Raw genomic sequence first — 15,824 nt, forward strand, 5'->3', positions numbered from 1 at the left:
AGTACTAAGTCATGTTTTGCAGAGGGGTCGAATACTTATTTCCCTCATTAAAATGCAATTCAATTTATAACATTTTTGACATGTGTTTTTCTGGATTTTTTGTTGTTATTCTGTCTCTCACTGTTTATATTAACCTACCATTAAAATTATAGACTGATCATTTGTTTGTCAGCGGGCAGACGCACAATATCAGCAGGGGATCAAATACTTTTTTCCCCCCTTGTATATATATGATTTGTTTTGCAATAAATTATTTCTATGCTTACAAGCAGACTTTAAATCAAAATGCTAGAAAATATAAAAGTATTGATTTAATTACATCATTCTCAGTGATTCATGGGATTGTATTTCATTCCCCATCTTGTACTTTTGTCTTTTTGTCCAATTTCCAAATATTTATTTTGCTTTAAATCAAAGTATATAATGTTCTAGATTACTCAGAGCTGGTTGGTTTGGTCCATGGCTTGGAATTTCTTTATGAAGGGTTTTAAAATATCAGAACCAGGATGGCAGAAAAAGAAGACAAACACTGTAGAGCTCTCTTCTAGATAGATAAAATCATCCAACATCTCTATTATAAATGAATATCTTGTTAAAAACATAAATATCAGTTTTAATCCATTTCAATTTCTAAAAAAGAATGCCAAGAGTCACAAATATTCATTAAAATCCTCAATATCTCTTTATTTACAACAGTTTAAAAACATGAAGTTTCACAGAAACATCTCTCTCTCTTGTCATTGGACACTGCCTCTGTTCCTTAGAATAGAAAAGCAAGCTCTTATTTCTTGCACACAGTCCTGAATCTCAATGACATACTACAAAAACACATTATTATTGTAGAAAACATAAATGTTCAGCAAACCATTATCCTTGAAACCCTTGATAAATGGTTAACAAAACAAAGCATTAGCATACAAAATTAAATGTACAAGTGACACTTTATCCCCCACAAACCAATGAAAGCTAGCTTGTATGTATGCCTAAAAAATAAAAAACATTTAAGTGTTAGATCCCATTTCAATGTGCTTCCAAAAATAAGAGAAAGAAACTAAATTGTGGAAACTATCCACTGACTAGTTCAAAAATCTGACCCTTCCAGTTTCAAAATTTTAACAACTTACCATAACTTTGTCTTAAACTTACATTAAGAACATCCAAAAATAATAGTGCAAGGTAGATGCTTAAAAATATGGACCAAATATTTCTACCTCAAATCTAAAAATGTAAAAGGTTTACATGGTGAGCATGCAGTATTCTAAGGGTAGAGTCAACATAGTAAACACAACCACAAAGGTTCTGCACTGATCCATACTAAAGGTGCCAAACAATTTAACATCTCTGCAATGTGCAACTCTTCACCCAGAACAGTACATTCTGTACGTCAACCATTTCACATGATATAACAATAATCCAACTGGTATTATCTTTGGGAAACAAACCATGAAATGTTGCTAATTTTTAACAGGAGTGGATCATCAAATAGGACACAATCACACTGAGCATTCCTATGAACATGAAAATAGATATTGATAGCTTATTAGGCAGGTTAGATGTGTCACAGCTGTGGAAAACAACCACAACCTTATAAATGATTCTAATCCAAGCGAGATATCAGCAAATTATGCAAGCGAAAATGGTCTTCTTTAGTAATGGTGAATCTCACAATATCGGTCAAGAACATGTCCACGTCACAATTTCTTAATCAGCCATATTGGAAATTCAATCTTATCCTAAGAACACAATTTACCTGTTTTAACAACAAACAAACAAATTCTACAGCATTGTAAAATATTCTGTTTAGCCAAACAGGCAAACAAAAGATTTATATTTCAAAGTAGGGCCAAAAATTTAAATGATCTGAGCTTTATTATATATATAAAAAAAATAGAAATTATAAATGTGGTCTCATTATGTGATCCTCCATTTGTTGCAACATTCTTTAAAATTATGTAGAAATACAGAATCATAAAGAATCTTTTCTGATGTTTTACTCAAAAGCATCAGTGACTGCTGATGAAAACTTTGATCAACATTATCTAATGTATAGAACTCGGTCTCATACACATTTGTGGGCTCAGAAAAGATCCACAAATAATTGAGTCTAAACACCTTTTAACACTAATATCTTATATTATATGACATAACTATACACATTTGACAAATAAACATACTTGTGAAGCTATGGGTACAAAGGGGCTTCTCTAGCTACCCCTTTGTTCTTAAAAAAGTGCAGTCCGATACCCTAATCCCTTCTTTCCAGAACACCACCTATCGTAATACCTTCAGGCATGTACAGTAAATACTCCAGTCATCAACAGTCTGTATGGCAGAAATATGCCAGCTTTAATGCATCATCTGTGTATTGATTGTCTGACGCAAATATTTAGGAAGGTGATAAGTATTCAAATCTGAAATGGAAAAACGTGACACTGGTAGGCCACTCAGCCCTTTACCTTCCATAGTCATTGCGTCTCGATTTCATGCAATTTCTTTATGAGTTTCTGTACAAGTGGTAGGGGCAAATGTGAAGAGTGGCATCAGTCGAGGAGGAGTTTTCGAGACCCCACTCGAGAGCGATTGGAGCGTCGAATGTCAAATTTAGAGTCTTTGCACCGCTGGCAGATGTATGTCTCAGGGACGTTGGACTTGCGGATTTTGGCACACGAGAGGTGGATCCAGGTGTTGCACTGATTGCACTCAATCATCGCCCGGCCAGCGAACGGCTTCATGCAGAAACATGTCACTAGGTCCCATGAGTCGTCATCTACACAAAAAAAACAGAAGGTAAATTCAAATATAAGGGAATCATGATATATTGGAAGACATATCTTGACATTTGATTGGAAATATTTAAATAAATTGCAGCAATGGCAGACTTACGGCTGTTATTTTTACAATAATTTGTTATGTTTATTTGCTTAGAGCAGATAATCTAAACATTCTAATATTTAAATTTTGCCAATACCTATAACTAAGGTGATGAAAAAGACATTTTAAAAATACCTCCAAATGACATTCACTGAATTAAAGGAAGGGGGTGTTTTATATGTTTAATTCAGTAAAGAAATTCTCTGCAAAAATAATCAAATTGTTATCAAGTGCTTTTGTCTTGTTTTCCATTTAAAAATCCTTAAAACAAGATACATTTAATTGAGAAGCAACATATAAGATATTTATACTTACTTTAAGAGAATGTATCTGAAATATAAGTGTATTTTGTATACAAGTGTATTTTTTTCACTTGGTTATACTTCTGCGAGTGCAGTAAAGACAAAATATACTTGTATTCAAGATCTATTCTCTAAAATCTAGCTGCAGCAAGCGTGCGCGCTCGAGGGACAAGTGTCCCCGTGACAGAGTGTGCGTCAGCCGGATACGATTTTTTCAGTCTCTCCCCCTCAGATCAGGACATTCGCGCAACTCATCATTAGAGTTTAAAACAATCTCATGTTACATTCAATTAGATCAAATGAATATTTGACAACGAAAATAGTTATCGAAAATGTGTTATTGTCCATGATGTCGATAACGTTGACTAATCGTTTCAGCCCTACAACTGGCTCTAACAAGGACAGAAAGAGATGTGGAATGCCAGATGTACAACTAAACAAGAGGATAAGTACATCAGAGTCTCTAGTTTGAGAAATGGACACCTCACATGTCCTCCGCTGACAGCTTCATTGAATTCTACCCACTCAACAACAGTTTCATGTACAGTAAAGAGAAGACTCAGGGGTGCAGGCCTTATGGGAGGAATTGCAAAGAAAAAGCCACATTTAAAACTGAAAAACCAAAAGAAACTTAGAGTGGGCAAAGAAACGGACATTGGACAACAGATAATTAGAAAAGAGTGCTATTGATCTTAACCCCATTGAGCTTTTGGGGATCAGCTCGACTGTGCGTGAGAGGTGCCCGACAAAACAGTCACATCTATGGCAAGTGCTACAGGAAGTGTGGGGTGAAATGTCACCTGAGTATCTGGACAAACTGACAGCTAGAATTGCAAGGATCTGTAAAGCTGTCATTGCACGTGGAGGATTTTTTTTGATGAGAACTCTTTGAAGTAGTTTAAGTTCTGTGTAACTGTGTAATTAGCTTAGCAACATGCTAACGTTAGACTACTGGAATCAACTTTGAGTCTAGATTCCCTTGGTCTTTGCGTGAGGAGTGCTGTCTGTATAACGTACAGGGCTTCTGCCTATGGAAAACATTTAAATATGTAATCTTGGTTATCATGCTGCATAGGCAGCTCAATAGGTTCAGGAAAAGACCAATTAATTGATGTTTGAAAAGGTTACCTGAATCGACCATGATGTCCTCATCGTCTCCTGATCCATCCTCATCTCGGAACACCACTTGTTTTCCCTGGCGGATCACAGTCCTTTTTCCAGGCAAACCTTCTACCTTCAACACCATCACTTCTCCATTAGGTAGTGCTGGTTTATCCACACCCTCTGATGTGGACTCTGAACTAGAACATTTAGAATTGTCCCAGCATGGACACCCAGCATCAAGTTCCTCTTTGCATGTTGCAGGACCCAGAGAGCATGAAGCAGGTGTTGAACGTGGGCCAGCATATGCAGGCTGCTCTGTGCCCAACCCTGTAGATGGCACAGGAATGCTGATGTAATCTTCTGGTTCCTCTTTGATTGTACATCCGAGATTAGCAATCTCCCCTTTAGCACCGGGATTAAATGTGACAAAGGATCCAAATTCCTCATCCTTACTCTTCCTCAGCTTCTTCTTCTTCTTCTTTTTCAACTTGTCTGCTTTCTTTTGACCCTCCAGGAGAAGACCAACAGACTTGGGATGCTTTTGGGGCTCCGAGTCCTCACTTGAAGGTCTCTTGAATCCACCAAAGCTCTTGCGTTTCTTGGGTGGGGGCTCGTCCGGAGACGAGTGACCACAGCTCAGTCTCTGGTTATCCCATCCATCGCTGTCCGCAGTGCTGCCGGTGCTGTTAGGTGGACTAGAACTGGTCCTCAAGTGCCCCTCCTGTGGACAGAGGTGGAAAACGGTTTTATTTCATTTTATAAAACAACTACTCCACAAACTCGTCTGTTTGTTGACTTCTATCATCACAGTCTGAAGATGAACAAATTTTTACTGCCATAAGACGACTTATGGTGAAATTTATAAACAGAAACTCATCAACACGCACAAATTCTGCTTGTTATGACAAGACATGTAGACCAAACTGGTAGATGATAATGCCTACTTATATCAAATCAGAGGTTTCTAAGATGTTGTCACATTTTGTGATCTGATAAAAGCCAATATTCAATTTGCCTTTCCCAACTGATGAAAAACAAATAATTTTATTTGATGCATTTATGTAACTGTAGAGCCTTGTTCATCTGCTTCCAGCACTAGAAAACAAAAAAGCAAAACTAGTTTTATTACACTAACTGAAGAAAAGTTGAGTATGCTGGCTCATAGACAAGTAGAAAAAAAAGGTGCTAGGGTATTCTGGGTGGTTGCTACTTGCAAGGAGTTGCTTACAGGCCTGGTCCCTAGATATTCCTCAGATCACTCCTACAAAGCATATGGATTTTTTTCATTTTTTTGTGCATCAGTTTAATAGTCCAACGGACGAAAATCTTAAATCTAAGATTGCTTATTCTGTAATAGCACACCTCTCCTCTCCTAAATAAGTGGAATCCTTTGAGGTATCATTCATGTTTGTAGCACAAACAGTGTGGGATGAGTTACATCAGCAATGCTGGTCACAAACCAGGGCCAGCAAAGTAAGCAAGAACTGCAAGCTCATATTCTTAGAGGCACTGCAAAAATTATGAATTAGCCCCTAAGTGAGACATAAATCACAGGTCATCAGAAATTCAGTTTTCTAAACAGTAGCGGCCACAAAGAAAAACCCAAGAGTGACCATGCACTGTTAAAAATAAAGCACACAAATGGCATGTTTGTGAATTTCACTGTATATTTAGAGAATTTAAAATTTCCCCCTCATTTCTCCTGGCAAACCACAATCAGCTTTCTGGACAGAGTTGTACCATCACAGCTAATAAACTGATCTCAAATCAATTACAGATTGTATTGGAGAATTTATCACAGCTCCATTTCTGCCATTTTTCCTTTCAATTTTACTTTAATTCTTACTACCCCACAATTATTACCTGTAAGCTCTGAAGTGATATTTCTCCTTTGTGCTCAGTGACCAGGCTGTGAAAAAAATAAGTCGGAAGTAACTAAAGAAGACCTAAATAATAACATGTCTAAAGGATAACATACATTTTTACCAACTTCAATGAAATTAGATGCATTAGCTCTGTTCCTAAACCTAGAGAGCATATTTATGCTGCCTTCTAAGATAACGTCTTTTGACCATATTTTACCATAGAATTACATGTATCCTTGCAGAAAAGGCAAACCCCAGAATGGGGTTTTACCAATTAGTTAATTGTGCCAATAGTTGCTTTTTTTTAAACTATTGGTTATCTCCAAAACGAACGGCCATATTTGTATTCTTACTTCAATGCATTTTTTTTTACATTTTGATTAGATATTTGAGAGCTCTATTTTTGTGATTGTGCAAAGCACAGTGCTATGTACTACAACTGTGCTTAACGTCTTATCCATGTTTCGTGAGAGCACTAATTCTAAGTGCTTTTTTCGTGCCAGTGCAAAGCACAAGTGGGCATGGGTGGGATTGTTTGCGCTACTACGGGTGGAGTGATCGGAGACAATTCCTCCATAGAGAATCTCTACAGATCCTTCAAATTCAGAGGTCCACGTTGGTTGACTCTCCTCTTCAGTTCACACCACAGATTTTCTATGGGTTCAGTTCAGGGGACTGGGATGGCCATGGCAGACAATATAGACACACATCCTTTTCCAGGCCGATTCTTACGATCTCCAGTTGATTGGAATTTGTTAATTATTGCCCTGATGGTGGAAATGGACATTTTCAATGCTTTGGCCATTTTCTTATAGCCACTTCCCATTTTGTGAAGCTCAACAACCTTTTGCCGCACATCAGAACTATATTCATTAGTTTAACCCACTGTGATTGATGATTAAAGGAATTTGGCCTGTGTGTTACCTCATACTTATACCCCTGCGAAACAGAAGTCATAATAATAATAACAATAATACAACTTTATTTTATATAGCGCCTTTAAAAGTTGCATCTCAAAGCGCTAAATGGCTGAACAATTTCATATTCCTAGTCACCAAGGTGCACTAAAAAAGACAAAATATGAATGGGAATATACGTTTAATATAATGTTTTACTCATAAGACTTTGAAGGGATGCCAATAATTGTGGCCAATATGTTTTGGGAAAATATTTAATGAGATAGTTCACCTCTTTAAATTGTTTTACTTCAATTAAAAGGTTAGATTTTTGTGAATTTTTGAATGAAAGATCAAAAGGATAAACAAAGCAGATTTTTTTTTCACAGCCTCCTTTGCTCATATTTACCAAGGTTGACAACATTTTTGTCCACCACTGTGTGTATATATATATATATATATATATATATATATATATATATATATATATATATATATATACACATATACATATACACACACACATATATACATACACACATGGTATAAATACATGATCAGCCACAACATTAAAACCACCAGTCTAATATTGTGTAGGTCCCCCTCGTGCCACCAAAACTACTCTGACCCATCGAGGCATGGACTCTACAAGACCTCTGAAGGTGTCCTGTGGTATCTAGCACAAAGACGTTAGCAGCAGATCCTTTAAGTCCTCTAAGTTGTGAGGTGGGACCTCCATGGATTGGACTTGTTGGTCCAGCACATCCAATAGATGCTCAATCAGACTGAGATCTGGGGAATTTGGAGGCCAATCAACACCTTGAACTCTTTGTCATGTTTCTCAAACCATTCCTCAACAATTTTTGCAGTGTGGCAGGGCGTATTATCCTGCTGAAAGAGGCCAGTGCCATCAGGGAATACCGTTGCCATGAAGGGGTGTACATGGTCTGCAACAATCTTTAGGTTGGTGGAACGTGTCAAAGTAACATCCACATAAATGCAATTGTAGGCACTTTCGGGGGTGGACGGGGTCAGCATGGGCACTCTGACAGGTCTGCAGCTACACAGCCCCATACGCAGCAAGCTGCGATGCACTGTGTTCTTACAGCTTTCTATCATGAAAATTGTTTTTCAGCAATTTGTTCTACCACATGTGCTAGCCTTCACTCCCCATGCACAATTGTACAGAGAGGATATCCGACTTTCCGTAGCCTTTCAGTCAGCTAAAACAAGTCTGGCCATTCTCCGTTGACCTCTTTCATCAACAAGTAATTTCTGTCTGCAGAACTACCACTCACTGGATGTTTTTTGTTTTTGGCACCATTCTGAGTAAATTCTAAAAACTGTTGTGCATCTGGGATTTTATTCATTTTTAACTCTTGTAGCCTCTATGTCTGTGCCTGTCATAGTAAGGAAAGCTTAACCTCGTGCGACCCAGCGACCTCATGCGAGGACTCGCTATTTTGGATTCACTATATGCAATGCATAATTTAAATGTATGTTTGTTAACACTGTACAATACGGTGCTATTCATTATCATTTGTAAATGCATTCCTATATATTTACTCTGTATTTTCACATTGAGAATTTCATACTGTTCTGAGACCAGAACAGACAGACAGCACACTGGAGGTTAAGGTCATTCACTAAATAGGGAGCAAGGGTGCATCCTTTAGCTTTCCTATGCAGCCAAGTGCATTCACTTCTAAAAATCAGACCAAAAGTTCAGTTTTAGGCTGCTGATTATGTTTGGACCACTCAACATGTTTGGCAGACATGGGACAGTGATAATCAGTGCAAAGATTCAGAATTTTATAACTCAAAATGTTATTTTAACATGATTGGCAGTGATTTGTATCAGAATTATGCATTTATCTTTCTAGAAAATCAGCTGTAATGTCTATAACGTATACAAAATATGAATAACCAACACACTTGGACACAAAATAAACTATTTGATGAAAACAAATATACTTAAATTTATATAAACATTTCACAACTTAGTCCCGATGTCCACATATTAGGACATCAAGGAAAACAAAAAATGTTGCCCGTTTATTAGGTGCTACTAAAAATTAAATGGAAAATGCACACAGAAATCATGCTTGGGTCTCAGGAGGTTAAGCCATTTATTTCAGCATTCTATAAATCAGCTGATTAATCGGTTATTGCCCTTTTTTACCACCTTAGTTATCGGTATCTGCAAAATCCACTATTGGTTGACATCTAGAGTTAAGTTAAAAAAAAAAAAAAGAAATCCAAGAATGGTTCAAATCTAATAAAAAAATATATTATTTTGACCAATATGTGTGTTCTTTGTGTGTTTTTATGCTTAAGAGTATCGCTCCGTTAGCTTTTCAACATGCTAACATCAAACTCAAGAGTGCAACTGGTTCTAGAAGTAAAAATCGGATGTTAATCGATGGTATATGCTTCGGTTAAAGCCATCAGTCTGCATTATTTCAACTTCATTTATTAAAAATCAATTTTATCTGGAATTTGTGTTGAAGAACTACACTACACATGATCCTAAAGAGAAAGATCCACTAATCAGAAAATTGCAGTGAAAAAAGCATGCAAAAACAGCTTTGCATTCCTTCTGACAGACTTTAAGTACACAGTCTTGTACCTTTGGGGTTTTTTTGTCTGATTTTCAAATATTTTTTTGCTTCAAATCAAAGTTTTTAAAGTTGTGATTCACCTCGGAGCTGGTTGGTTTGTTTCATGACTTAGAGCTCTTTATTGAAGGACAATGAAATCCTGAATAAAAAAAAAAAATAGAAAAATACTTCTGGAATCGAGATGGCTGAAAGTGTGGGCGGGCACTGTTGCACTCTATTGTGGTCCAATTAACATGTATATATGCTGGATGAAGCCGTGATACAATCGCAATATCGTGGTCTATTTGTCCGACTTCACTTAAAGCTGGCTGGTATGATTTTAGTCTTAATTTAAAGCATATACATTGCATTTTAAAAAGGACAAATGATTGTTTTAAAACCTTTACATTTACTGGTTACATTTAAGTTAAGATTCTGCCTTAGAATGCACCTGACTATGTAGACAGCAATACAGCTCACAAGGATTTTGCACAAAGCTATTCTATGTCCTCTTGGTTTTCCTTGTTACTTAGTTTCTCTGATTTAGCCTTAATCCATTTTTAAATCCATTAAATGGGGCGTGACCTAAAAGTGAAGTGTTTTTGGATGCACATACACTGCTGTCGTGAAACATGGCACTTAGAGACAAGGTCTGAGATGAGAATGGAGGAGACTGGAGTGGCCCTCTTACCCTGGGAGAGAGGGCTGGGGGATTTTTGAAGGGAGATGTCTCTCAGTGGCCGTGACAGAGCGGCTGCCACCACCATTTCTGTGGATCAAACAAGAGTGTCAGCAGCAGAGTAGCTCATAAGGGCAGACAGGGGGGAGTGACACCCGAAAAAACTAAACTAAACCCAGTGCTACACCACTGCCGAAAGGAAGGTACCATTGAAGGACTGTGTCATAGCCTTAATGTGTCAAAACGTTTTACATCAAGATGGTTGAGCAAGCCTGTGTGGACAACTAGGCTCCCTTTACCCAGTGCCATCAAAACAGTCAAATAAAAGTGCAAAAGCACTTCTTATCAAACGTAAAATAAGTATGTGGAGATATTGAAAACACATTACTGTTATTTAATTCTGTCTCAAATACAGACACTCACCTCCTGTGGACAAGGAATATAACCAGCATATGCGAGCACAAAAGTACAGAACTTGTTGAAATCTTCCACCGTCCGTTTCCTCTTAAATGTTGAACTGTAGCCCTGTAATTAAAAAGCAGCAACAGTATTGAGATGAGATAGTAAGCAGGTAGTAATTTTAGTAGACACTTTATATCTTACACATTACGTTCACAAGTACTGCTTTTAATCCTGGGTTATGAAGCCTTGCTTCATAGAGCAAAGATAGCCATCAGTGATGGAAGTATTTAGCCTGATTTTAAAAGCATTTCAGAACCATTACCCAAGGTTTGCAAATGTAGTTTGAAAACTAAAAACTTAACTAGGCCAGAATTGATTACTAACCCATGGTCAAGTGTGGACAGTGTCAAACATAACACGATAACTCAGAATTACGGGGTTTATGCCATTACATAGCTATGGCAACAAAGTTGTAAATTGAATATAACTTTACACAGAAAAAGAGGTTTTATCACACTATATCTTGGATATATTTTTGAAACAGTGAGTATTTTAATGTTTACAGATTGGCCCCATTTACTTCCATTGTAGACACGTATTTTACACTAATTATTCTTAATAAGCTGACATCATGTTTTCATGTAAATGCATTAAATGGATTTCCTTTATCAGTGTAGTCACAAACCGCTTAAGAATAAACCCATCGACACTGGTAGATTTTTGCCCATTATCCAGACTTCACAACTTGTAAACAATTTTACCTGCGTTTTTACTGGCTTATCCAATGAACCCAAGTGTTTTGCACATTACTCTTAACAATTTGATCTTACGTGTAAGTGGATTTCTGCTTTTTATACTTATTTTAAAAAGCTGATTTTTGGGAGTGACAGGCTCACTGAGCGCATTTACATGCATGCTCTTCCACCGTTTATGCTTACTAGACCAACCATTGTGTGGCCATATAAATGCATTAAACAGCTTTCATTTTTCGGTGTACGGTCAAAAAATGTTTTTAAATAAACTGATCAACACTGGTAGACTTTTTCCCATTGCCCCAATTTCATGTTGCATGTAAACACCTTTACTGGCTTATCAAATGAACACATTGTGCGCATGACACTTCACAGTTTGACGTCAAATGCAGAGAATATTTCAAGTCTCATGTCACACAGTTTTCTTGATTTTTGGACATTATCAGCATATTGGTGTGCATGTAAATGGCCTCACTCATGCACATTCTTACACTGAAGCTACCAACGTGCGATCATGTAAACAGGTTACACGGCTTTTCTTTACTGGTGTAATGTCACAAACCACTTTAGAATAAACCAATCAACACAGATTTTTGCCCATTATCCCATTTTCATGTTTCATGTAAACACCTTTACAGGAGATCTTACCGATTTATCCAATATACACAAGTGTTGTGCGCATGCCTCTTCACAATTTACATCAAAAGTTTAAATCTTTTTAAATAAACATTGTCGGATATTATTAACAAGCTGTAAAAACTATTTGTGCGTTATTTGCGTATAGATGTGCATATAAACTGGCTGAATTACACGATCAACACAATTACATTTTTACAATGCCGTTTTAACTACGCATTTGACACATTACAATAATGCAGATATTTATTGTGATAAAAAAATCTATGATATCGATGATAAGCTTTTAAGTAATTTTCGAGGTCTAGACGATCAGGTGTATATAGCTAAAAACGTACGCAGTTCAGCTTTCTCAGACTATATGAAGTTGCTAACGTAGGTCCAAGATGACACAAACACAAAAGTTTGTGTTCTCTTGCTTTTGATGACTGTTATTTTAAGAGCTCAAACTAGAGCTGTGTCCCAAAGGACACACTATACACTTACAAAATGTACTATGCACTCAGTCATGTAGTGTATGAATTTTCAAAGTGTAGTATCATCCCAAATGGAACACACACACTTACATACATACATACACACATACATACATATATACATACATACATACATACATATATATATATGGTATGATGGTAAAGCACTTAAATCACGTTTGTAAGGTACTATCTTCACAGAAGTTTAGCTAGTTGTCATATTCTCCATTATTTACAATTATTTAGTCAGATCGTCATCTTTGCCTGTAACTCTGCCCCTTCTGCTCTGTACGGCAAGCTGCATGTGCCAAGTGCACAAAGTGTCCAACATTCCACGGCTGTGTCTTGTTTCAAAGGCTACTCGCTAAGTAGGACACGTCCTTTGAAGGCTGTAGTATACCGTTTAAACGAGACGAACTTTAAAGGACAAATAGAAGCATAACGTAACGTGGTTGCTATGACAGCAAACCACTCTTTAACAAGTGCGAGCACTTTGAGTGAGAAGGGAACAAAGTCCCTTTGGAAGGGAATGTATGAAGTATATTTTAGGAGAGTTATAATGATGTAGAGTCGAAAAGAAAATAGATTTTACAGGTGTAGTTTTAGTCTATAATACTTTATTTTAATCATATATAATTATACATATCATATACTCTACACCCTTCTACTGAGGTGCTTCAATTTGGGAATTAACATTACTTGCATTTGAACATCATTTTTCGAGTAAATTGCCGTCATTTTATTTAGACAAATTATGTTAATTTCCGTTGAAGCAAAGAATTGTGGGTTGTGAGTGCCCAGCTCTTGCATCCTCCAAAGTCCCGGGAAAGAAGGTCTCATTCGAAGTGTCCTACTTGCTTTTCTTTCTTTTTTTTCCCCAGTTTGGAATGCCCAATTCCCAATGCGCTCTAAGTCCTCATGATGGCGTAGTGACTCGCCTCAATCCGGGTGGCGGAGGATGAATCTCAGATGCCTCCACGTCTGAGATCGTCAACCCGCGCATCTAATCATGTGGCTTGTTAATCGCATTACCGCAGAGACATAGCACGTCTGGAGGCTTCACGCCATCCACCGCGGCATCCACGCACAACTCACCACGAGCCCCACTGAGAGCGAACCACATATTAGGGACCACGAGGATGTTACCCCATGTGTAACACTCTCTAGAAACCAGGCCAATTTGGCTGCTTTGGAGACCTGGCTGGAGACACTCAGCACGCCCTGGGATTCAAACTTGTGAACTCCAGGGGTGGTAGTCAGCGTCTTTACTCGCTGAGTTACCCAGGCCCCAGGGTCTACTCACTTTTCAGAAACTAGACAGCCTTGATGGCCTATGTGGCCGATAAATGCGACCTCTGGAGGACACAGCCTTCGAAATGAGACACAGCCCACTCCGTTTGGACGTACTCTTAATACACTTCTTTTTGTTGCATTTTCAGTGTTAACATACTAAATGAACGAGACTTGTGTTTCTGCAGATCAAAAAGGTGCTTTTCCAAATCAGTGGGCGTTTTCAAACCATTGAGATTCCCTACTTTTATTTTAGAAACGACCATCCCGGTTCGAAAACGCCCACTGAGTTGAAAACACCCATTACTGGTCCACCGAGACCTATACTTGATTAATTGATGAACTAATTACACTGAAACATACAGCCTCTTTAAATATTTTCGATTCCATTACACACTGCTTACAGTTTTAAACCAGAGTACACATAGATGATTGAAAGGGGGGGAAAAAATCATATAAAAATACAAAAACAAAAGAAAATAATAGAAAATTAAAGTAAACAATGTTTAAACTACCAGGAACAATAAACAGCATATATGGATGTAAAAATGACAAAATCATAAGGTTTTTACCTGTGTGTCAAATGTGCGAGTTGTTGAGCTGTTGTCCATGTCTATAAAGTAAAACATTACATTTTAGTCAACCATCTGATGTTAAAAAAAAACCCACATATAACTATCCATATTCACTTATATGTCCACATATACGTGGACAAAACACAAAAACTTTCCAGAAAATGAGATTTAAATCTAATTGCACACTTTTCTTGGATTTGAGTGAGACTAGTTTTTAAATGACATTTGATTGAAGCAAATATTTCTTTAAACAAACAGAATGATTGTGCAGTAAAATGTTGGACATAAATCTTACATTATACGAATATCGTAATATTTTTACATTTTGAAAAGGGGGATTCGTAAGATTGTACTCATTGCTCCCCAAACACATGACAAAAATACATAAAACGCATCTGACCACATTACATATCCTTAATATCCTTAAACATCTTTAATTTGATTCAGACGAAAGGTTTATTGTGTTTCTGGAACATTTCGTTAAATAAAGGAACCGTTTTAATGTTTTTGATGGACAGTCCTCGAACTCAGCTAGCTTAGTTAGCCTTATAACACTTCAGCCTTGATCTGTAATGTTTTATAGCATTATACCATCCATAACACACTAACTTTGAACAATATTCCCTATTGCACAACGAAACCCTCAACTAATTCATATTTTAAGGTCTTTAAACAAAAGTTGCTCCACTTTTGCTTACTGACTAGCCGTCTTGCTAACATTGTTGTGACTTCTGTTTGTGTTTATGGTGTTTTATTTAGATTTACCTGCTGCTGAAACACAGACAGTGGGTACAGATGCAGATATTTATGCTGGATTGAGAAACAGGCGATGACAGTGTCAGGTGAGATGAAAAACACTGATGATATATATCCGAATGTGATGGATGAAAACGAGACAGACAGATCGGCTTGTCAGCCAAAATAAAAGTCTTTCGTCTAAAATCACGTCTGTATGCGTTTCTAATCCACCAGGTGTGTAATACTTGGTTTATTATATATGCTAAAAGACAAAATACATACTGGTATAAATACTTTGCATTTCAGGACTACAGAATTAAATTGATTTTCGTATGTCACAAATCTATTTGTCTACCGAGAGTACAGGTTTGATTGTCAGATTGTTTATAACAGGCTGCATTTTAGAGTGGGGGAAATACTGGCAGAAATCTATGGCACATTGCATGGACATTGGTTCCACACAATGAAAATAAGTTTCTTATGACAGTAAAAGGTAGGCTCTAATCAAATACTTTGTTTAGTGAAAAACTAATAACCTAACTAAAATGAATCGAGTTAACCTAATTTACATTTCAGCAATAGACTGATGCTACACATATTATTCATTTAGCCCCAACACGATTGGATTTAGCAACCAC

The 15,824-nt window shown here is 37.1% G+C and overlaps 1 protein-coding gene across 1 annotated transcript; it reads right to left on the bottom strand.

Annotated features, from left to right (window-relative positions):
• Positions 1–676: 676 nt before the first annotated feature.
• LOC127626174 (PHD finger protein 13-like) lies at positions 677–15,358 on the bottom strand. Its single transcript, XM_052101772.1, has 5 exons — positions 15,214–15,358; positions 14,446–14,486; positions 10,741–10,842; positions 4,302–4,998; positions 677–2,767 (listed from the first exon to the last, which is right to left on the bottom strand). The coding sequence occupies exons 2-5, from the start codon at positions 14,482–14,484 to the stop codon at positions 2,541–2,543; spliced, it is 1,065 nt and encodes a 354-aa protein (XP_051957732.1). The 5' UTR covers positions 14,485–14,486; positions 15,214–15,358; the 3' UTR covers positions 677–2,540.
• Between the last annotated feature and the right edge of the window lie 466 nt (positions 15,359–15,824).

This window comes from Xyrauchen texanus, chromosome 32 (genome assembly GCF_025860055.1).
Source record: "Xyrauchen texanus isolate HMW12.3.18 chromosome 32, RBS_HiC_50CHRs, whole genome shotgun sequence".
Taxonomy (NCBI): Eukaryota; Metazoa; Chordata; class Actinopteri; order Cypriniformes; family Catostomidae; genus Xyrauchen; species Xyrauchen texanus.

Coding starts and splice junctions, on each gene's coding strand:
- LOC127626174 (XM_052101772.1), bottom strand. CDS start 14,484: ATGGACAACAGCTCAACAACTCGCACATTTGACACACAG. Junction 10,843..14,445: donor CTCGCACATTTGACACACAG/GTAAAAACCTTA, acceptor TTTTAATTACAG/GGCTACAGTTCAACATTTAA. Junction 4,999..10,740: donor ATATTCCTTGTCCACAGGAG/GTGAGTGTCTGT, acceptor CTCTGTCCACAG/GAGGGGCACTTGAGGACCAG.